This window comes from Lampetra fluviatilis, chromosome 66 (genome assembly GCF_964198595.1).
Source record: "Lampetra fluviatilis chromosome 66, kcLamFluv1.1, whole genome shotgun sequence".
Classification (NCBI taxonomy): domain Eukaryota; kingdom Metazoa; phylum Chordata; class Hyperoartia; order Petromyzontiformes; family Petromyzontidae; genus Lampetra; species Lampetra fluviatilis.
In genome coordinates this window covers 5,268,272-5,291,021 of record NC_136340.1, presented here as the reverse complement: position 1 = coordinate 5,291,021, position 22,750 = coordinate 5,268,272, and the positions used below count along the sequence as shown (strand labels likewise).

At 51.5% G+C, this 22,750-nt stretch overlaps 1 protein-coding gene across 3 annotated transcripts in view; it reads left to right on the top strand.

The window, feature by feature from the left end:
* Positions 1 to 22,750, top strand: part of LOC144952217 (AP-1 complex subunit sigma-2) — a 47,004-nt gene that overhangs the window by 17,086 nt on the left and 7,168 nt on the right. Inside the window, exon 5 of one of the 3 annotated variants that reach the window (XM_078882629.1) lies at positions 8,317 to 8,374. The exons of 1 other annotated variant lie outside the window; for it this stretch is intronic. In XM_078882629.1, the coding sequence (XP_078738755.1) occupies positions 8,317 to 8,358 (42 nt within the window). In that variant the 3' untranslated portion in view covers positions 8,359 to 8,374. Of the gene's footprint in view, positions 1 to 8,316; positions 8,402 to 22,750 lie in introns of those variants that run through there. One more of the 3 variants, XM_078882628.1, reaches the window with a different exon arrangement.

Sequence of the window (22,750 nt, the reverse complement as noted above, 5' to 3'; positions counted from 1 at the left end):
TCCAGTATCACCATTATTATCACCGCCACCATCACCACCACCATCACCACCATCATTATCATCGCCATCATCACCCCCAGTATCGCCATCATTATCATTGCCATCATCACCACCACCACCACCACCATCACCACCACCACCATCACCATCACCACCACCACCATCACCACCACCACCATCACCACCATCAACATCATCACCACCATCACCACCACCATCACCACCAACAACCTCTTCATTATCGCATCTTCTCACTCATCCCTCCCTTGTGCCAAGGGATGATTGTATTCCTTTCTTGACATCTTTCCGCCTTTCCTGCAACGCATGCTTTGTTGATGCAACCTGGGTGCTTTTTGATTCAACTTCGGTGCTGTTTGATTCAACTTGCTGATGTGTTGATGGAACCTCGGTGCTTTTTGATTCAACTTCGGTGCTGTTTGATTCAACTTGCTGATGTGTTGATGGAACCTCGGTGCTTTTTGATTCAACTTGGGTGCTGTTTGAGTCAACCTCGGTGCTGTTTGATTGAACTTCGAGTCAACCTCGGTTCTGTTTGATTCAACTTGCTGCTGTGTTGATGGAACCTGGGTGCTGTTTGATTCAACTTCGGTGACTTCGGTGCTGTTTGATTCAACATGCTGATGTGTTGATGCTACCTGGATGCTGTGTTGATGCAACCTGGGTGCTGTTTGATTCAACTTGGTGCTGTTTGATTCAACTTCGGGGCTGTTTGATTCCACTTGCTGCTTTGTTGATGCAACCTGGGTGCTGTTTGATTCAACTTCGGTGCTGTTTGATTCAACTGGGTGCTGTTTGATTCAACTTCGGTGCTGTTTGATTCAACTTGGTGGTGTTGATGCAACCTCGGTGCTTTTTGAGTCAACTTGGTGATGTTTGATTCAACTTGCATGCTGTCTGTAGTAATCTGCTGTGTGTAGTAATCTGCTGTGTGTAGTAATCTGCTGTGTGTAGTAATCTGCTGTGTGTAGTAATCTGCTGTGTGTAGTAATCTGCTGTGTGTAGTAATCTGCCGTGTGTAGTAATCTGCTGTGTGTAGTAATCTGCCGTGTGTAGTAATCTGCTGTGTGTAGTAATCTGCTGTGTGTAGTAATCTGCTGTGTGTAGTAATCTGCCGTGTGTAGTAATCTGCTGTGTGTAGTAATCTGCTGTGTGTAGTAATCTGCTGTGTGTAGTAATCTGCTGTGTGTAGTGATCTGCTGTGTGTAGTAATCTGCTGTGTGTAGTAATCTGCTGTGTGTAGTAATCTGCCGTGTGTAGTAATCTGCTGTGTGTAGTAATCTGCTGTGTGTAGTAATCTGTTGTGTGTAGTAATCTGCTGTGTGTAGTGATCTGCTGTGTGTAGTGATCTGCTGTGTGTAGTAATCTGCTGTGTGTAGTAATCTGCTGTGTGTAGTAATCTGCTGTGTGTAGTAATCTGCTGTGTGTAGTGATCTGCCGTGTGTAGTAATCTGCCGTGTGTAGTAATCTGCTGTGTGTAGTGATCTGCTGTGTGTAGTAATCTGCTGTGTGTAGTGATCTGCTGTGTGTAGTAATCTGCCGTGTGTAGTGATCTGCTGTGTGTAGTAATCTGCTGTGTGTAGTAATCTGCTGTGTGTAGTGATCTGCTGTGTGTAGTAATCTGCTGTGTGTAGTGATCTGCTGTGTGTAGTAATCTGCTGTGTGTAGTAATCTGCTGTGTGTAGTGATCTGCTGTGTGTAGTAATCTGCCGTGTGTAGTGATCTGCTGTGTGTAGTAATCTGCTGTGTGTAGTGATCTGCTGTGTGTAGTAATCTGCTGTGTGTAGTGATCTGCTGTGTGTAGTAATCTGCTGTGTGTAGTGATCTGCTGTGTGTAGTAATCTGCTGTGTGTAGTAATCTGCTGTGTGTAGTGATCTGCTGTGTGTAGTAATCTGCTGTGTGTAGTAATCTGCTGTGTGTAGTGATCTGCTGTGTGTAGTAATCTGCTGTGTGTAGTAATCTGCCGTCTGTAGTAATCTGCCGTCTGTAGTAATCTGCTGTGTGTAGTAATCTGCCGTCTGTAGTAATCTGCCGTGTGTAGTAATCTGCCGTGTGTAGTAATCTGCCGTCTGTAGTAATCTGCCGTGTGTAGTAATCTGCTGTGTGTAGTGATCTGCTGTGTATAGTAATCTGCCGTGTGTAGTAATCTGCCGTGTGTAGTAATCTGCTGTGTGTAGTAATCTGCCGTGTGTAGTAATCTGCCGTGTGTAGTAATCTGCTGTGTGTAGTAATCTGCCGTGTGTAGTAATCTGCCGTCTGTAGTAATCTGCCGTGTGTAGTGATCTGCTGTGTGTAGTGATCTGCCGTGTGTAGTAATCTGCTGTGTATAGTAATCTGCCGTCTGTAGTAATCTGCTGTGTGTAGTAATCTGCTGTGTGTAGTAATCTGCTGTGTGTAGTAATCTGCTGTGTGTAGTGATCTGCTGTGTGTAGTGATCTGCTGTGTGTAGTAATCTGCTGTGTGTAGTGATCTGCTGTGTGTAGTAATCTGCTGTCTGTAGTAATCTGCTGTGTGTAGTAATCTGCTGTGTGTAGTAATCTGCCGTGTGTAGTAATCTGCTGTGTGTAGTAATCTGCTGTGTGTAGTAATCTGCTGTCTGTAGTAATCTGCTGTGTGTAGTGATCTGCTGTGTGTAGTAATCTGCTGTGTGTAGTAATCTGCTGTGTGTAGTAATCTGCTGTGTGTAGTAATCTGCTGTGTGTAGTAATCTGCTGTGTGTAGTAATCTGCTGTGTGTAGTAATCTGCTGTGTGTAGTGATCTGCTGTGTGTAGTAATCTGCTGTCTGTAGTAATCTGCTGTGTGTAGTAATCTGCTGTGTGTAGTAATCTGCTGTGTGTAGTAATCTGCTGTGTGTAGTGATCTGCTGTGTGTAGTGATCTGCTGTGTGTAGTAATCTGCTGTGTGTAGTGATCTGCTGTGTGTAGTAATCTGCTGTGTGTAGTGATCTGCTGTGTGTAGTAATCTGCTGTGTGTAGTAATCTGCTGTGTGTAGTGATCTGCTGTGTGTAGTGATCTGCTGTGTGTAGTGATCTGCTGTGTGTAGTAATCTGCTGTGTGTAGTGATCTGCTGTGTGTAGTGATCTGCTGTGTGTAGTAATCTGCTGTGTGTAGTGATCTGCTGTGTGTAGTGATCTGCTGTGTGTAGTAATCTGCTGTCTGTAGTGATCTGCTGTGTGTAGTGATCTGCTGTGTGTAGTAATCTGCTGTGTGTAGTAATCTGCTGTGTGTAGTGATCTGCTGTGTGTAGTAATCTGCTGTGTGTAGTAATCTGCTGTGTGTAGTGATCTGCTGTGTGTAGTGATCTGCTGTCTGTAGTAATCTGCTGTGTGTAGTAATCTGCTGTCTGTAGTAATCTGCCGTGTGTAGTAATCTGCCGTGTGTAGTAATCTGCCGTCTGTAGTAATCTGCCGTGTGTAGTAATCTGCTGTCTGTAGTGATCTGCTGTCTGTAGTGATCTGCCGTGTGTAGTAATCTGCCGTGTGTAGTAATCTGCTGTGTATAGTAATCTGCCGTCTGTAGTAATCTGCTGTGTGTAGTAATCTGCTGTGTGTAGTAATCTGCGGGCTGTCTGTAGTAATCTGGGTGCTTTAAATTTCGATTTAAAGCATGGATTCATATTATTGGTTCTTTCGGTAAAGTCACGTAGAAGGGAAATGAAAAATAAATAAATAAAATAATACAATACCATTCTCACGATGTTTCGATTGCAACACAAGCAGCAATCATCATCAGGTGTGAAAACCACGGCAAGAAAATGTTCAGTGAGTTTGGCTGTGACGGTTCCACCTGAAGACGGAAGCTTGTGTTGCCTCCGAAACGTCTTGATTTCATTTAAGTTGTCTATTAATTCATTTATATTTTTTCACTGACGTGACTTTACCGACAAAACCCAAGAGCATGAATCCTTGCAGTCACGGAAACTTCAAGTCTAGAATCTGGGCGCTGTCTGTAGTCATCTGGGTGCTGTTTCTAATACTTTGGGTGCTTTCTCTGCGTGCTATCTAGTTAGTCATCCTGCGTGCTGTCTAGTTAGTGCTGTCTATTAATCTAGATGCTGTATCACGCACACTCACAGTCCTACTCTCACAAACACACTTGTACAACAACAACAACATCAACCGCCATTTTCCACTAAGTGGCGGTGACGTCACCAACGCGTTTGTGCCAGGCTATGTACACGTTGAGGCCACGTGAAGTGTCGAACGCCCGCTGGCAGGAGGTCACGGGGCAGACCCAGCAGGTGCCACGGGTCGACTGACCGAGATGACCGAGATGACTGGCTGATGCACCACCTGCGCCCCCTACTGTGCCAACTTGCTGTGCTTTAGCCACCCGGCGCTCCGCTCGTTGTTGTGAGCGTCGCTCCTCCGCCCTCCGTTGTTGCTGGAGGGCGACTGCCTCCAACTGCCCAGTAGCAGCGTCCTTCACGAGCCTCCTCCTCCACAGAGGCCGATCTTGACACCGCTGGTACCATCATTAGCAAGTCCACTTGGCTCCACATCCTTCTGTAGTGCATCAGCTCTATCTTTTCTCCAGCCCGTGCCGTGCCCATTTAGTTCCCTCTATTTGGTCAAACAGAAGTTGCTTGGGCATGCGGTGGCTGGGCATGCGGGTCACATGACCCAGCCAACGCAGCCTTGCCTGCCGGAGGAGCTCACCGATGGGACTTTGTCCCAGATCTTTCAAGAATTTGTGAGCTCCTCACACAATCCGGCCTGGTTAAAGCCAGGATGGATCGTAGGCAGGCCAGCCTGAATGTTTACAACTGGCGAAGATGTTCCATTAGGGGAGGTCCATGTTTCGCAAGCGTAGAGAAGGGAGGGCATGACCATGGCCGAGAAGACCCTAAGTTTCGTGTGGAGCAACAGCTACAGACCAGGTAGCTTCCACACAGCGTTACGCAGCCGATGGAAAGATAATGCCGCTCTATTGAATCGGAGTGAGACCTCTGCTGTCAAACCGGAGCCGGTCATGAGCACACTGCCCAGGTATGGAAAATTCTCAAATCTCTTCACAACTACGTTGTCACCAATGGGAATTTGAAGGGGCGGAGTGTATGATGGTACAAAATACCCAGGCAGGTGCTTAGTTTTGGTGGGGCTGATGGTAAGGCCCAACCTCTTAATGGCAAGCTCCAGGTTCAGCAGAAGCGCCTCCAACTCCTCCTCTGAGTGAGCAGCAATCACCAGATCATCGGCATACATAACATGGTTGACCAATAGGGAGCCATCCTTCGACCGCACCCGGGCATCGATCAGCCTCCCATTGTATCTTTACCAGATGGAGATTCCTCCGGTACAGCCATGGAAAACTTCACGATCTACGTGGTCGAAATAGATGTTAAATAATGTGGGAGCCAGAGGACATCCCTGTCGCACCCCAAGGTGTACACGGAATGGCTCTGACTCCTGGCCACGTAGTTTTACCCGGGCCTGCTCACCATCATGAAGGTCCTAAATGATTGTGAGCAGAGAATCAGGGACTCTGAAAGCACGAAGAACAACCCAGAGCCCAGGTCTACTGATGGTATCATAGGCCTTGACCAGGTCAATAAAGCAGAGATGTAGATGTTGTTGGAATTCTCTACACCTCTGTTTTAAGAAACTGACAGAAAATATAGCATCTATGCAGGACCTCCTTTTACTGAAATGACATTTGGGGCTCCGCAAGCCTCTCCTCAGCGTGCCTAGCAAGGCGATGTTGAATAATCCTTGCCAGGACCTTTCCCGGCACACTGAGGAGTGAGATGCCCCTGTAGTTGTTATTCTGTGCGGTCCCCCTTCTTAAAGAGGGGGACCACCAGGGCATCCTTCCAATCCTGCGGAACCCGTCCAGTGGTCCAAACTGTTGTTATGATGTCATATAGGGCAGTCTGTGCACAAACGCCACCCTCCCTCAGCAGTTTGCTTGGGAGATCATCTCTGCCCAGCTCTTTTTCTGGTCTCAGACTCTGGATCGCCTTCAGTACTTCCTCAACAGATGGAATTTCAGCCAGCCACTCGCAGGGGGTGACTACTACTTCCAATACTTGAGGCACCGTAGCCTCAGCAGAGTCATCCCCACTTTGCCCTGTGATGTTTTCTGGGCTGAGGGATTTCCTCTCCCCCCAAGACCTCAGAAATGGTCAGAAAACCTGCAAACCTGTTCCTGGGGGTCGTAGATCAGATCACATTCGTTTCCCTTACGGATGGTGATAGGTGTGGTGCCACAAGTTACTTTTTTGATGGAATTGAATAGTGATTTGTGACTGTGGGCTACTGAGGCAGATTCCATCTCCTCAGAAACCACCCATCCTTGCAGCACCTCACGGCTCTCCGAACCTCCGAGCGAAGGCTGCGGTAAGCCTCCTCATTCACCTCCGTGGGATGCTGTAGACGATGAGAGTGGGCCTGTCGCTTTTTCTCATTCAGCCCGAACACCTCCTCCGTCGGCCAGAGTCTCTGGGGAGGTCTGGACCGTGTACCCAAAGCAGCCATTGCAGCTGCATGAGTCACAGTCCTGAACCTCGCCCATTTCCCCTCAGCATCAGGGGGAGTGGGGGACGATGCCAACCCCAGCTGCAAGCGACGAAAATCTATCTTGCAATTTTCATCAGCTAGCTGAGATCAGGCCACTGTGGGTTTAAATGGGGTCGAATATGGACACCCACCACCGGAGTGGAAGAATGGCAGGCGTATCTTACAGATGACTAGTCGATGGTCAGTGGGCAGATCAGCTCCACGGTAGATCCTGGTGTCAAGGACATGGGCCTGCATCCGCTGTTCCGTCACTATGTAGTCCAGCAGATGTTCTTGCTTGGTCCCGGCATGCATCCATGATGTTGTGTGGATGTGCCGATGTCAGAACGGCGTGTTGGTAATTAGAAGCCCATGGGCTGCACAGAAGTCTAGCAGCCTCCTACCATTGTTATTGAGCTGATCTGGCCCATAACCTTCCAATCACTCCAGACCAGGTGCCAGCATCATGACCAACTCGGGCATTGAAGTCACCCAACAAGATGACTCTATCCCGAGGGACCACTTTAGCTATCACCTGTGACAGGAGGTCATAGAAGGCATCTGACTCATCGGCCTTGCCTGCATCCCTCCACTGATGTTCATCTTCGGTGGGGGCATAAGTAACCACGACCACCATTCCTCGCCTCCGGTTGATGGGAAAGCGAGCCCAAAGTAGTCTGGGGCTTACAGCTTCCCACTCCTCACCGCCACGCTCCCACGCCCCCTTCATTATTTTGTTCAGAAGAAGAGCCACTCCCTGTTGTTCGGCAGTCTCCTGCCCCGAGTGGAGGACTGTCCACCCCTCATGGTGGCAAGAGCCAGAGCCGGTCCACCGGACCTCCTGAATACCGCAGAGATCCAGGCGGTACCGGTCCAGCTCCCGACAGAGGAGTGGCAGTCTCTCCTCCGCAGTGAGTGTTCGAACATTCCACGTGGCCATCCGTAGTGGCTTTTCATTGTTTCTGGAGGAGCCCCGAGGGTGTAGATTCAGTCTCCTGGCTCCGCCAAACGGGGTTTGGCCAGGAGACGTCATAGACGCCTGTCCCCCTGGCGCCTCCGGCACAAGCTTTGGCTGGATATTTTTCCCCGTGGGTTTCCTGGCAATTCATTGAAGGTGGACGGGTCACCAGCCTCTCGCACCCGTCCGTGAACCTCCATTGCCTGCTGCGGTGGCTACAAACGCCACACACAAAGACAAAGACCCCCCCCCCGCCCCCGTGTAGCCTCAACAGACTGTAGGGGCAAGTGCTGTTAGCGAGTAGTAGCAGCACCTATGCACAGACAAAGATCCCCCGTGTAGCCTCTAACAGGCTGTAGGGGCAAGTGCTGTTAGCGAGTAGTAGTAGCACCTATGCACAGACAAAGATCCCCCGTGTAGCCTCTAAACAGACTGTCGGGGCAAGTGCTGTTAGCGAGTAGTAGCAGCACCTATACACAGACAAAGATCCCCCGTGTAGCCTCTAAACAGACTGTCGGGGCAAGTGCTGTTAGCGAGTAGTAGCAGCACCTATACACAGACAAAGATCCCCCGTGTAGCCTCAACAGGCTGTAGGAGCAAGTGCTGTTAGCGAGCAGCACCTATGAAGGCTACCGGCGCTGTGGCACACGAGGGGGTGGGTGGCCAGCACCACGCCCGGCCGCCTTTGTCTCTCCCCTAGTGGCGATGTCTACTACTACACACACACACAGGTGCACACACACAGGCACACACAAAGACAAAGTTTCTCCCCACCCCACTATGTGTGGCCGTGAGATGTTTGTGATTATTTATCTTCATTTTTTTTCTCTCTCGTCCGCAGACGTTCCAGGTCTATGTAGACATGCCCATGTTCAAATCGTGACGCCACCACCACCACCGCCACCACCGTCACCACGCGCGCACACACACACAGACAAAGATCCCCCGTGTAGCCTTAACAGACTGTAGGGGCAAGTGCTGTTAGCGAGTAGCACCTATGAAGGCCAGAACGGTACACGAGGGGGTGGGTGGCCAGCACCACGCCCGACCGCCTTTGTCTCCCCAGTGGCGATGTTTACACACCGCACCAGGTACTCATTTTAGGCTGAGTCGACCTAGGGGATGCCCAGGACCGGTTCAGATAATCGTCACTGGTGTTGGCCGTGAGCGGGAATCGAACCCGAGTTGCCGGGTTCATAGCGCAGCGTCGCGCTAAACGCTACACTACCGCTCACACACGCACACACACACACGTGCACACACACACATGCGCACACACACACGTGCACACACGCACACACACACACACGTGCACACACACACACGCGCACACACGGACACACACAAAGACAAAGGTCCCCCGTGTAGCCTTCAACAGGCATTAGGGTCAAGTTGTTGTGAATAGCGAGTAGCAGCAGCAGCACACACACACACGGACACACACAGACACACACAGACAAAGGTCCCCCGTGTAGCCTTCAACAGGCATTAGGGTCAAGTGCTGGATGGTAGCGAGTAGCTGCAGCAACACACACACACGGACACACACAAAGACAAAGGTCCCCCGTGTAGCCTTCAACAGGCTGTAGGGGCAAGTGCTGGATAGTAGCGAGTAGCTGCAGCAACAAACACACACGGACAGGCATTAGGGTCAAGTTGCTGTGAATAGCGAGCAGCAGCAGCGCCTATGGAGGCTGCTACGGTGGTGCAAGTGGATTCGGGGTGGACAGCACTACGCATGCCCGCTCCCGCGCAACCGATTGCGCGGTCCAGTTGCGTGCAACCGGATTGCGGGGCCCGGTTTGCCTGCAATCGGTTTGCCTGCAATCGGTTTGCCTGCAACCGGATTGCGTAAAACCGGATTGCGTGCGACCGGATTGCGTGCAACCGATTGCGCGGTCCAGTTGTGTGCGGCCGATTTGCGGGGCCCGGTTTGCCTGCAACCGGATTGCGTGCAACCGATTGCGCGGTCCAGTTGCGTGCGGTCGATTTGCGGGGCCCGGTTTGCCTGCAATCGGTTTGCCTGCAACCGGATTGCGTGCAACCGGATTGCGTGCAACCGGATTGCACGACTGCGTTAGATGTCGTTGCACCGGGTGGGCGTGCTGGTCGCGTGGTCGGCCGGAAGAAACGGGAGGGATTGGTGATTATTTTTTAAAACTGCGACTACGATGATAGCAATAAAAATATCCTTCTTGTTATGAAACTAAATAAACTCCTTAAAAAATTTGTTTTTTTTAAACAACAATTTTATTAGCGGCTCCGTTTAACCCGCGGTGGTGTTCATTGAGACGCTGTCTTTCCGACAGACCTGTTCATTGAGATGCTGTCTTTCCGACAGACCTGTTCATTGAGACGCTGTCTTTCCGACAGACCTGTTCATTCAGACGCTGTCTTTCCGACAGACCTGTTCATTCAGACGCTGTCTTTCCGACAGACCTGTTCATTCAGACGCTGTCTTTCCGACAGACCTGTTCATTCAGACGCTGTCTTTCCGACAGACCTGTTCATTCAGACGCTGTCTTTCCGACAGACCTGTTCATTCAGACGCTGTCTTTCCGACAGACCTGTTCATTCAGACGCTGTCTTTCCGACAGACCTGTTCATTCAGACGCTGTCTTTCCGACAGACCTGTTCATTCAGACGCTGTCTTTCCGACAGACCTGTTCATTCAGACGCTGTCTTTCCGACAGACCTGTTCATTCAGACGCTGTCTTTCCGACAGACCTGTTCATTGAGACGCTGTCTTTCCGACAGACCTGTTCATTCAGACGCTGTCTTTCCGACAGACCTGTTCATTCAGACGCTGTCTTTCCGACAGACCTGTTCATTCAGACGCTGTCTTTCCGACAGACCTGTTCATTCAGACGCTGTCTTTCCGACTGACCTGTTCATTTGGTGACTGCAGGGATTCATCTTCTTGGTTCTTTCGGTAAAGTCGCGTAGAAGGGAAATGATAAAATAATAAAAATCAAACATAATAAAATACAATTCTCACGACGTTTCGGCCACAACGCAAGCAGCTGTCCTCAGGTGAAGAACAGGTCTGTCGGAGAGACAGCGTCTGAATGAACAGGTCTGTCGGAGAGACAGCGTCTGAATGAACAGGTCTGTCGGAAAGACAGCGTCTGAATGAACAGGTCTGTCGGAAAGACAGCGTCTGAATGAACAGGTCTGTCGGAGAGACAGCGTCTGAATGAACAGGTCTGTCGGAAAGACGGCGTCTGAATGAACAGGTCTGTCGGAAAGACAGCGTCTGAATGAACAGGTCTGTCGGAAAGACAGCGGCTGAATGAACAGGGCTGTCAGAAAGACAGCGTCTGAATGAACAGGTCTGTCGGAAAGACAGCGTCTGAATGAACAGGTCTGTCGGAAAGACAGCGTCTGAATGAACAGGTCTGTCGGAAAGACAGCGTCTGAATGAACAGGTCTGTCGGAAAGACAGCGGCTGAATGAACAGGTCTGTCGGAAAGACAGCGCTACGAACCTAGCGACCCGGGGTTCGATTCCCGCTCACGGCAAACACCAGTGACGATTATCTGAACGGGTCCTGGGCCTCCCCTAGGTCGATTCGGCCTCAAATGAGTACCTGGTGCGGTGTGTAAACATCGCCACTGGGGAGACAAAGGCGGTCAGGCGTGGTGCTGGCCACCCACCCCCTCGTGTACCGTTCCGGCCTTTATAGGTGCTCGCTAACAGCACTTGCCCCTACAGCCTTGTTTTATGTGTACCTGGTTTCGGCCAGTCAACTCAGTCGGTCAAGCCACGGCACCTGCTGGGTCTGTCCCGTGACCTCATGCACCTAGCCTGGCACAGGTGGTGCATCTGCCAGTCATCTCAGTCGGTCAACCCACGGCACCTGCTGGATCTGTCCCGTGACCTCCTGCCGGCGGGCGTTCGACACTTCCCGCGATAGCCTCAAAGTGCACCTAGCCTGGCACAGGCGGCCACGGTGACCTCGCCGGGTGGTGAACGACTGCTGCTGCTGCTGTTGTTGTTGTGTGTAAGTGGAACTTCTTTAACCCGGTCGTGCTAATCGGAGGCGCAGGCGGGCGGGCAACCAGAGAGAAAGTGGAGCTCGCGAGAGAGAGGGAGGGAGTGTGATTAGAGAAGGTGAATTTCCGTTTAACATGTAGTAGTAGTAGTCGTAGTCATAGTAGCAGTAGGAGGGGATGGAGACTTTAGTGACCAATGTCATCCATGGTATAGGTTTTTTTGTTTGGGTTCGATCGCGCCAATGTGAACGTTGCTGTGTCGTGAAACCTCGCCGCCACCTTTCGACACAGCCAATTAGTCAAGGGGCTGTCGCGTGAACGGAACGTGGCAATTCGTTACTAGTACAGCACTAACCGGTTGCTGTGTGTTGGAGAGTTAAACCCACTACGACATTTACAATCCGTTACTAGGACAGCACTAACCGGTTGCTGTGTGTTGGAGAGTTAAACCCACTACGACATTTACAATCCGTTACTAGTACAGCACTAACCGGTTGCTGTGTGTTGGAGAGTTAAACCCACTACGACATTTACAATCCGTTACTAGTACCGCACTAACCGGTTGCTGTGTGTTGGAGAGTTAAACCCACTACGACATTTACAATTCGTTACTAGGACAGCACTAACCGGTTGCTGTGTGTTGGAGAGTTAAACCCACTACGACATTTACAATTCGTTACTAGGACAGCACTAACCGGTTGCTGTGTGTTGATGCAGCAGCAGAGGTCACCCACGTGACTTTACCAAAAGAACCAAGAAGATGAATCCATGCTGCAGTCACGAAAGCTTTAAATCGGATTATTAATATATTTACGCGATCGAACCCAAATAGAAAAACCCCACCCATTATGGATTCGAGGGGAATGTGTGTAAAGTTTATTTTAATAATACAAATATAGTATTTATCACGGTTGGATTACTCTTTGGTGTTGTTTTTCTTTGTTGTTGTTGTTGTAAGTGGCCGGTGTTTTGATGCAGCAGCAGAGGTCGCAAACGGGTTTTGATTCCTTACCCTACCCGTACCCGGCCGCACCAGGGTAGCAATCGGATACCCGTATCCAGCCGTACCCGGCTACCCGTACCCGGCCAGGTAATGGGTAGGGTACGGGTATCGGGTACCCGATTGCGACCTCTGGGATGAAGCCATGTTGCAGGCGCGGGTGGGTTGATTCTAGGAACTTGAATTGTGAGAAGAGACAAGACGTTGGGAAATGAGTGACAAACGGTGACTCACCAGTGACTCACGGCCTACCCGTACCCGGCCGCACCAGGGTCGCAAACGGCTACCCGTACCCGGCTGGGTACGGGTAGCCGGGTATCGGGTAGGGTACGGGTATCGGGTACCCGGTTGCGACCTCTGTGCAGCGGGTGTGCACTGGTGTTGGGGCGGGTGACGCGTTTTGCCCGTGACGTGATAAAGGAAACGCAAAATGACGTTTTTAAATCATCGCACGTGGCTTGTGTCGCTTTATTTTCCTCCGTCTCTCTCTCTCTGCGCACCCGCCCGCCCACCCGCCCGCTCGCGAACGAAACTTGAACGTGTCCGAAAGAGAATCAAGACTTTCGTGACCGCGGGGATTCATAGTCTTGGTTCTTTCGGTAAAGTCACAAATAGAAAGCAAAAAAATATGAAATAAGTAAATAAAATTTGGCCATCGAATACAAATGAAACGATTAAAATTACACTTAAAAATAATAAAAAATAAAATAATAAATTGAAAATAATAAAAGCTTTTTTTATTTGCTATTTATTCGAATCTAAAATAATAGTGGTAGGAACCTCCTGGTTACACCAGCCCACAGGGGATTATTGTGCCCGTCCGTCCGTCGTGAAGGGAGGGGCTGGGTGGGTCGGGAGGGGCTGGGTGGGGAGGGTGGGGTGGGGCTGGGTGGGGAGGCTGGGTGGGGAGGGTAGGGAGGGGTGGGGCTGGGTGGGGCTGGGTGGGGAGGGAGGGGCTGGGTGGGGCTGGGTGGGGAGGGAGGGGCTGGGTGAGTGGGGAGGTTGGGGAGGGGCTGGATGGGGAGGGGCTGGGTGGGGCGGGGCTGGGTGGCTGGGTGGCTGGGTGGGAGGGGTGGGGCTGGGTGGGGAGGGGCTGGTCACCCCGTGGTGCCCTTATAAAACTCAACGTGTAACCTACTCACGCCGGCTTGTGCCCGCCCTCACAGTCGGGCATATTTGCGGAATACACCACGCCGCCGTTGACCCTGCAGGCCATTGACCGAGCAACCCAACGTTGCTACCAGCTCCCTCCGCAGGAATGTGTTTGATTTGTGCTCGGGGCAGTCCCAGGAACAGAGCTGCGTGGGGGATTATTTTACGATTTAAAGCGTTCGTGACTGCAGGGATTCATCTTCTTGGTTCTTTCGGTAAAGTCACGTAGAAGGGAAATAATTAAATAATAAACATAAAACATCATAAAATACAATTCTCACGACGTTTCGGCCACAACGCAAGCAGCCGTCCTCAGGTGAAGAAACAGGTCTGTCGAGTTTCAGACGCTGTCTCCCCGACAGACCTGTTCTTCACCTGAGGACGGCTGCTTGCGTTGTGGCCGAAACGTCGTGAGAATTATTTAATTGTGTTTTATTTTTATTATTTTATTATGTTTATTTTTATTATTTTATAATTTCCTTCTACGTGACTATACCGAAAGAACCAAGAAGAGGGATTATTTTAGTTTTCACGAGGCGAATCGGACGCGCACACATTTGATATATTTTATCTATTGAGTATATACAGGGAGTGGTTCAAATTTTTTTTTTTAACACTTCCGCTGAGGATTTGCAACAACAACGCCGCCAATAAATGTTGACCCTCCTGGGCTCTGTTAGAGCACCTGGAGAAGATTGCAGGCGCGTTGTTGTTGTTGTCGTTGTTGTTGTTGTTGTTTTCCATTAAAAACGATAGTCCCATGTAAGTGTTAACGTTTTTTTGAAGCACTCTGTACTATATACACTGCACTATACACTACACTACACTATACACTACTATACACTACATTACTATACACTACACTATACACTACACTATACACTGCACTATACACTACACTAACAACTACACTATACACTACACTATACACTACACTAACAACTACACTATACACTACACTATACACTACACTACTATACACTACACTATACACTACACTATACACTGCACTATACACTACACTATACACTGCACTATACACTACACTAACAACTACACTATACACTACACTATACACTACACTAACAACTACACTATACACTACACTATACACTACACTAACAACTACACTATACACTACACTATACACTACACTATACACTGCACTATACACTACACTAACAACTACACTATACACTACACTATACACTACACTAACAACTACACTATACACTACACTATACACTACACTAACAACTACACTATACACTACACTATACACTACACTATACACTGCACTATACACTACACTAACAACTACACTATACACTACACTATACACTACACTATACACTGCACTATACACTACACTAACAACTACACTATACACTACACTAACAACTACACTAACAACTACACTATACACCAGGGGCGGTTTCTTCATTAGGGCGATTGGGCGACGCACCACCAATCTCAGCCGTTACTGTGCCTCTGGATATAGTCCAATCAGCGTCATGTCACGTTCTGTGGAGTACCGCCTCTTTTTGGGCGATTTCACTCTGGCTGAGAATCGCCCCGAGTGGCCCCATAGACTTACATTCAAAGATGTTTTTTTTCGAAAGGCGGGCGCTGCAATGCATTCTCTATGGCTTCCGGGAGGGCTGGCACTAACGTGCTTACGTCATCATACGTAAGCACGTTTCAGTCAACAATGTTATTTGTCGCCACCTCGTGGAATCTTTAATAAAATAAACTAAGTGGATTGTATTAATAGTGAGATAGAAACAAACAAGATGTATTGTAAGAGTCACTTTATTTTTCATTAATATTAAAGAAGTGAAGTTGCCTTTACATGCTTAAGCTGTTAATTTATCCATTGCATGGGTGGACCTTATCCTTATCAATCATCCAGACATTTGCCCCCCCTGAGAGATTTTGCAGGAGCCGCCACTGCTATACACTACACACTACACTATATACTACACTACTATACACTACACACTACACTATACACTGCTCTATACACTACACTGTACACTGCCCTATACACTTTACACTGCACTATACACTACATTATACACTACACTATACACTACACTATACACTGCACTATACACTACACTACTATACACTACACTACTATACACTACACTACTGTACACTACAATATACACTACACTACTATACACTACACCAGGGGTCGGCAACCAAAATAACAAGAAGAGCCATTTCTTTCCAATTCGGTACAAAATTCAGTATTTCAAGAGCCGCAATGCATCTGAGTACATACTGTACATACTGTACATACGTACATATCGTCAAGAAGCAGCCCGTAAAGAGCCGCATGCGGCTCCGGAGCCGTAGGTTGCCGACCCCTGCACTACACTATACACTACACTACTATACACTGCACTATACACTGCACTATACACTACACACTACACTATACACTGCACTATACAATACACTATACACTACACTACTATACACTGCACTATACACTGCCCTATACACTACACTGTACACTACTATACACTACACTACTATACACTACACTACTATACACTACACTACACACTACACTATACACTGCACTACACACTGCACTACACACTACACTATACACTACACTACTATACACTAATATACACTATACACTACACTATTATACACCACACTATACACTACACTATACACTGCCCTATACACTACACTATACACTACACTATACACTACACTGCACTATACACTACACTATACACTACACTGCACTATACACTACACTATACACTACACTGCACTATACACTACACTATACACTACACTGCACTATACACTACACTGCACTATACACTACATTACTACACACTACACTGTGTGGGTCTCTATGGAGCTATATGAGTCTCTGGGTCTCTGTGGGTCTCTATGGTTCTATACGAGTCTGGGTGTCTGTGGGTCTCTGTGGGTCTCTATGGTTCTATACGAGTCTGGGTGTCTGTGGGTCTCTGTGGGTCTCTATGGGTCTCTATGGTTCTCTGTGAGTCTCTGGGTCTCTGTGGGTCTCTATGGAGCTATGTGAGTCTGTGGGTCTCTGTGGTTCAATATGAGTCTGGATCTCTGTGGGTCTCTGTGGTTCTATACGAGTCTCTGGATGTCTGTGGGTCTCTGTGGGTCTCTGTGAGTCTCTGGGTCTCTGTGTGATGCGTCTGTGGGTCTCTGTGTGATGAGTCTGTGGGTCTCTGTGTGATGAGTCTGTGGGTCTCTGTGAGTCTCTGTGTGATGCGTCGGTGGGTCTCTGTGAGTCTCTGGGTCTCTGTGGGTCTCTGTGTGATGAGTATGTGGGTCTCTGTGTGATGAGTCTGTGGGTCTCTGTGAGTCACTGGGTCTCTGTGTGATGAGTCTGTGGGTCTCTGTGGGTCTCTGTGTGATGAGTCTGTGGGTCTCTGTGAGTCACTGGGTGTCTATGGGTCTCAGTGTGATGAGTGTGGGTCTCTGCGGGTCTCTGTGTGATGAGTCTGTGGGTCTCTGTGGGTCACTCGGTCTCTGTGGGTCTCTGTGTGGTGAGTCTATGGGTCTCTGTGTGATGAGTTTGTGGGTCTCTGTGAGTCACTGGGTCTCTGTGGGTCTCTGTGTGATGAGTCTGTGGGTCTCTGTGTGATGAGTCTGTGGGTCTCTGTGATGAGTCTGTGGGTCTCTGTGGGTCTCTTCCTTCCCCTATGATGATGCCACTGTGGGCTGGGCTGTACTCTGAAATCGCCGTCGTCTCCTCGATTGACAAACTCACTGCTTTAGAACTGCTCGTTGTTGTTGTTGTTTGTTGTTGTTGTTTGTTGTGTTTCGTTTGTTGACCTGCCCCGCCCCGCACCTCCGATTAACCACGGTCGGGCTACGTACGGCGCCATAGAGGTTCAACATGCACGCAACATGCGTGCAACATGCTAAGCAACATGCGAAACAACATGTGACGCAACATGCGTGCAACATACGACGCAACATGCGTGCAACATGCGAAGCAACATGCGTGCAACATGCGTGCAACATGCGAAGCAACACGCGTGCAACGTGCGTGCAACACGCGTGCAACATGCGTGCAACATGTGACGCGCACATTCCCACCACGAGGTGGCACCCCAAGCCACTCGAATGTGCCTCTCGGGGGTCACGTGGCCCGACGGTGCCGGCTCTTGATTGGTTCATTTGGCGCGCGGGGGGGGGGGTGACGTCACGGTGGGCGGGGCGAAATGAGTGGGGGTGGGGGGGTTGTTGGTAGTGATGTATGTTGGGTGTGTGTATGTTGTGTGTGTGTTTGTTGTGTGTGTGGTGTGTGTGTTGTGCGTGTGTTGTGTGCGTGTGTTGTGTGCGTGTGTTGTGTGTGTTGTGTGTGCGTGTGTTGTGTGTGTGTGTGGTGTGTGTGTGCGTATGTTGTGTGTGCGTGTGTTGTGTGTGCGTATGTTGTGTGTGTGTGTGCGTGTGTTGTGTGTATTGTGTGTGTGTGTTGTGTGTGTGTGTTGTGTGTGTGTGTTGTGTGTGTGTGTTGTGTATGCTGTGTGTGTGTGTGCGTTGCGTGTATTGTGTGTGCGTATGTTGAACATCTTGGGCACGGCCATCGTGACCCCCACAACCACCCCCCACCACCACCCCAAACAACAACAACAACATGCGGTGCTAAAGAAATTCGTTTTCAATTCAGCAGAGTGGTGTAGTGTATAGTGGAGGGGTGGGGGGGGGGGGAATTTCTCTCTCGACCCGTGTCCCTGAGCGAGGCACTTTCAGGGCTGTACCTTTGCATTCGCAAGGAGTCGGGGGGCGGGGCAACGTGACGTCATCGTGGAACCTGCTGAACTCATCACACAGAGACCCACAGACTCATCACACAGAGACCCACAGACTCATCACACAGAGACTCATCACACAGAGACCCATAGACTCATCACACAGATACCCTTAAACTCATCACACAGAGACCCACAGACTCATCACACAGAGACCCACAGACTCATCACACAGAGACCCACAGACTCATCACACAGAGACCCACAGACTCATCACGCAGAGACCCACAGACTCATCACACAGAGACCCACAGACTCATCACACAGAGACCCACAGACTCATCACACAGAGACCCACAGATTCATCACACAGAGACCCACAGACTCATCACACAGAGACCCACAGACTCATCACACAGAGACCCACAGACTCATCACAGAGACCCACAGACTCATCACACAGAGACCCACAGACTCATCACACAGAGACCCACAGACTCATCACACAGAGACCCACAGACTCATCACACAGAGACCCACAGACTCATCGCCGCCCCCATCGTTGTTGATCTTTTTACACGCTTTCTATGAATTCACTCTTTCTGTTGTTGTTGTCGTATCTTCAAATCTTGTAACTCAATTTTAACCCACTTCCCAATGTGGTATCGACTGCAAACTTGGTATACTTATGTCATACTGATGACAATTCCATATTCTATCACTAAAAAATATATATATATTTTTTAAACATTATTTTTTATATGTGATGTTTCGGCTTGGCTCGAATTGTCCACGCTCAACTGACGTTGGCTGTAATTGGCCACGGTCCCTTACGTTGTGGCAAACTTCGGGGCCACTTCCTGGAGTTGTGGAGTTCTTCCATTACGAATACATTTCATAAAAGCGAGTTTAATAAAAGTATTTTTAAATGTTACTCTTTCAGGAGCGACCGCGTCCATCACAAATGATTGCCCAACTATGTGGCGGCTCATTATCATCACTTGGGCAGTTAGAGCAGCAGCCAAATGCTCTAAAACTCCGTGACGTCGATTCTAAATCGGAGGTCGCAAACGGGTTTTGATTCCTTACCCGTACCCGGCCGCACCAGGGTCGCAAATGGGTACCCGTACCCACCCGGGTACGGGTAGCTGGGTATCGGGTAGGGTACGGGTATCGGGTACCCGGTTGCGACCTCTGTTCTAAATACGGAGGGGGTCAGGGGGGTGGGAATGGAGGAACCCGGAGGGAATGATCCACACGACCACGAGGAGAGCCAAAGAGAGAGAGAGAAGATGCAGACTCCAAATAAACAGCAGCAGCAGGAGTTTGGATCGAACCCACGACCTCCTGCGTACCAGGCGAGGTAGTCAACATCTCCTAGCCACCGTGATGATGAGAGAGAGACACACAGACTCCAAATATACAGCAGCAGCAGGCGTCGTCAGGGTCGGGATGGAACCCACGACCTCCTTCGTACCAGGCGAGGGAGTTAACATCTCGGCGGTGGTGGCGGTGGTGGCGGTGGTAGTGGTGGTAGTGGCGGTGGTAGTGGCAGTGGTGGTGGTGGCGGTGGTGGTGGTAGTGGCGGTGGTGGTGGTGGCGGTGGTGGTGGTAGTGGTGGTGGTAGTGGCGGTGGTGGTGGTGGCGGTGGTGGTGGTAGTGGCGGCAGTGGCGGTGGTGGTGGTGGCGGTGGTGGTGGTAGTGGCGGTGGTGGTGGTGGCGGTGGTGGTGGTAGTGGTGGTGGTGGTGGTAGTGGTGGTAGTGGCGGTGGTGGTGGCGGTGGTGGTGGTGGCGGTGGTGGTGGTGGTGGTGGTGGTGGTGGCAGTGGCGGTGGTGGTGGCGGTGGTGGTGGTGGTGGTGGTGGCGGTGGTGGTGGTGGCGGTGGTGGCGGTGGTGGTGGTGGCGGTGGTGGTGGTAGTGGCGGCAGTGGCGGTGGTGGCGGTGGCGGTGGTAGTGGCGGTGGTGGTGGTGGCGGTGGTGGTGGTAGTGGTGGTGGTGGTGGTAGTGGTGGTAGTGGCGGTGGTGGTGGCGGTGGTGGTGGTGGCGGTGGTGGTGGTGGTGGTGGTGGCGGTGGTGGTGGTGGGTGGTGGCGGTGGCGGTGGCGATGGTGGTGGCGGGTGGTGGTGGCGGTGGTGGTGGTGGCGGTGGTGGTGGTGGTGGTGGCGGCAGTGACGATGGCGGCGGTGGTGGTGGCGGTGGTGGTGGTGGTGGTGGTGTTGTTGTTTATTGTGAAGAAGGGTCAGTGCCCGAAACGTCGTCGTCCCTACTCTCAGCGGTTTCCTCCTGCAGGCCGGGGATAGTCATCATTGTCGTCGTCGTCGTGCTGATGATGATGATGGTGGTGGCGGTGGTGGCGGTGGCGGCGGTGGTGGTGGTGGAGGTGGCGGTGGTGGCAGTGGTGGTGGTGGTGGTGGTGGCGGTGATGATGATGATGATGGTGGCGGTGGTGGTGGTGGCGGTGGTGGAGATGGCGGTGGCGGTGGTGGCGGTGGTGGTGGTGGTGGCGGTGATGATGATGATGATGGTGGTGGCGGTGGCGGTGGTGGCGGTGGTGGCGGTGGTGGTGGTGGTGGTGGGTGGTGGCGGTGATGATGATGGTGGTGGCGGTGGTGGCGGTGGCGGTGGTGGTGGTGGAGGTGGCGGTGGCGGTGGTGGCGGTGGTGGTGGTGGCTGTGATGATGATGATGATGGTGGCGGTGGTGGTGGTGACGGTGGTGGTGGTGGCGGTGTGACGAGGCGTTGTAGTGACCTTCCGTCAACCTCTTTTGTTCCCTCTCTGTGTGTCTCCTCCTCCACCTCCTCTTCCACCACCACCTCCACCTCGTCCACCTCCTCCTCCACCACCTCCTCCACCTCCACCTCCACCTCAACCTCCACCTCACCACCTGCACCACCTCCACCTCCTGCACCACCTTCCCCTCCTCCACCTCCACCTCCTCCACCTCCTCCTCCAACACCTCCTCCATCTCCTCCACCACCACTTCCACCACCTCCACCTCCACCACCTCCTCCTCCTCCACCTCCTCCTCCACCACCACCTCCTCCAACACCTCCATTTCCTCCTCCACCACCTCCTCCTCCACCATCACCTCCTCCACCACCTCCACCACCTCCACCACCTCCTCTTCCTCCACCTCCACCACCTCCACCACCTGCACCACCACCTCTACCACCTCCTCCTCCACCACCTCCTCCATCTCCACCACCTCCACCATCTCCACCACCTCCACCACCTCCACCACCTCCACCACCTCCACCACCACCTCCACCTCCTCCACCTCCACCACCTTCCACCACCTCCACTACCTCCACCACCACCTCCACCACCACCACCACCTCTACCACCTCCACCACCTCCTCCACCTACACCACCTCCACCACCTCCACCACCACCTCCACCTCCTCCTCCTCCACCTCCACCACCTCCACCACCTCCTCCTCCACCTCCACCACCTCCTCCACCTCCACCACCTCCTCCACCTCCACCACCTCCACCACCTCCTCCTCCACCACCACCACCTCCTCCACCTCCTCCACCTCCACCACCTCCACCACCTCCTCCTTCACCTCCACCACCTCCTCCTCCTCCACCTCCACCACCACCTCCACCACCACCTCCTCTACCACCTCCTCCTCCACCTCCACCACCTCCTCCATCTCCACCACCTCCACCACCACCTCCACCTCCTCCTCCACCTCCACCTCCTCTACCACCACCTCCACCACCTCCTCCTCCACCTCCACCACCTCCTCCACCTCCACCACCTCCACCACCTCCACCTCCACCACCTCCTCCTCCTCCACCTCCACCACCTCCACCACCACCTCCACCTCCTCTACCACCTCCTCCTCTCCACCTCCACCACCTCCATCTCCACCACCACCACCTCCACCTCCGTCTCCTCCACCTCCACCTCCTCTACCACCTCCTCCTCCACCTCCTCCACCTCCACCACCTCCACCACCTCCTCCACCTCCACCACCTCCACCACCTCCTCCACCTCCACCACCTCCACCACCTCCACCACCTCCTCCTTTTGCTCGCACTCCTGTGGTTCCGGCTCGGGACGTCGTCAGGATGCCAAGGTGAGTGGGAGATGCGTTGTGACGGTGGCCGGGTGGCTATTGTGGGGGGTGGTGGGGGTGGTGGGTGGGGGGGGTGGTGGTGGGGGGGTGGTGGTGGGGGGGTGGTGAGTGGTGGTGGTGGGTGGGGGGGTGGTGGTGGGGGGGTGGTGGGGGGTGTGGGTGGTGGAGGGTGGTGGTGGTGGTGGGGGGTGGTGGTGGTGGTGGGGGGTCAAGATGGCCGAGTCAAAGAGACCCGCAGTCGGCACCGCTGAGATCCTTGAGATCCATTTC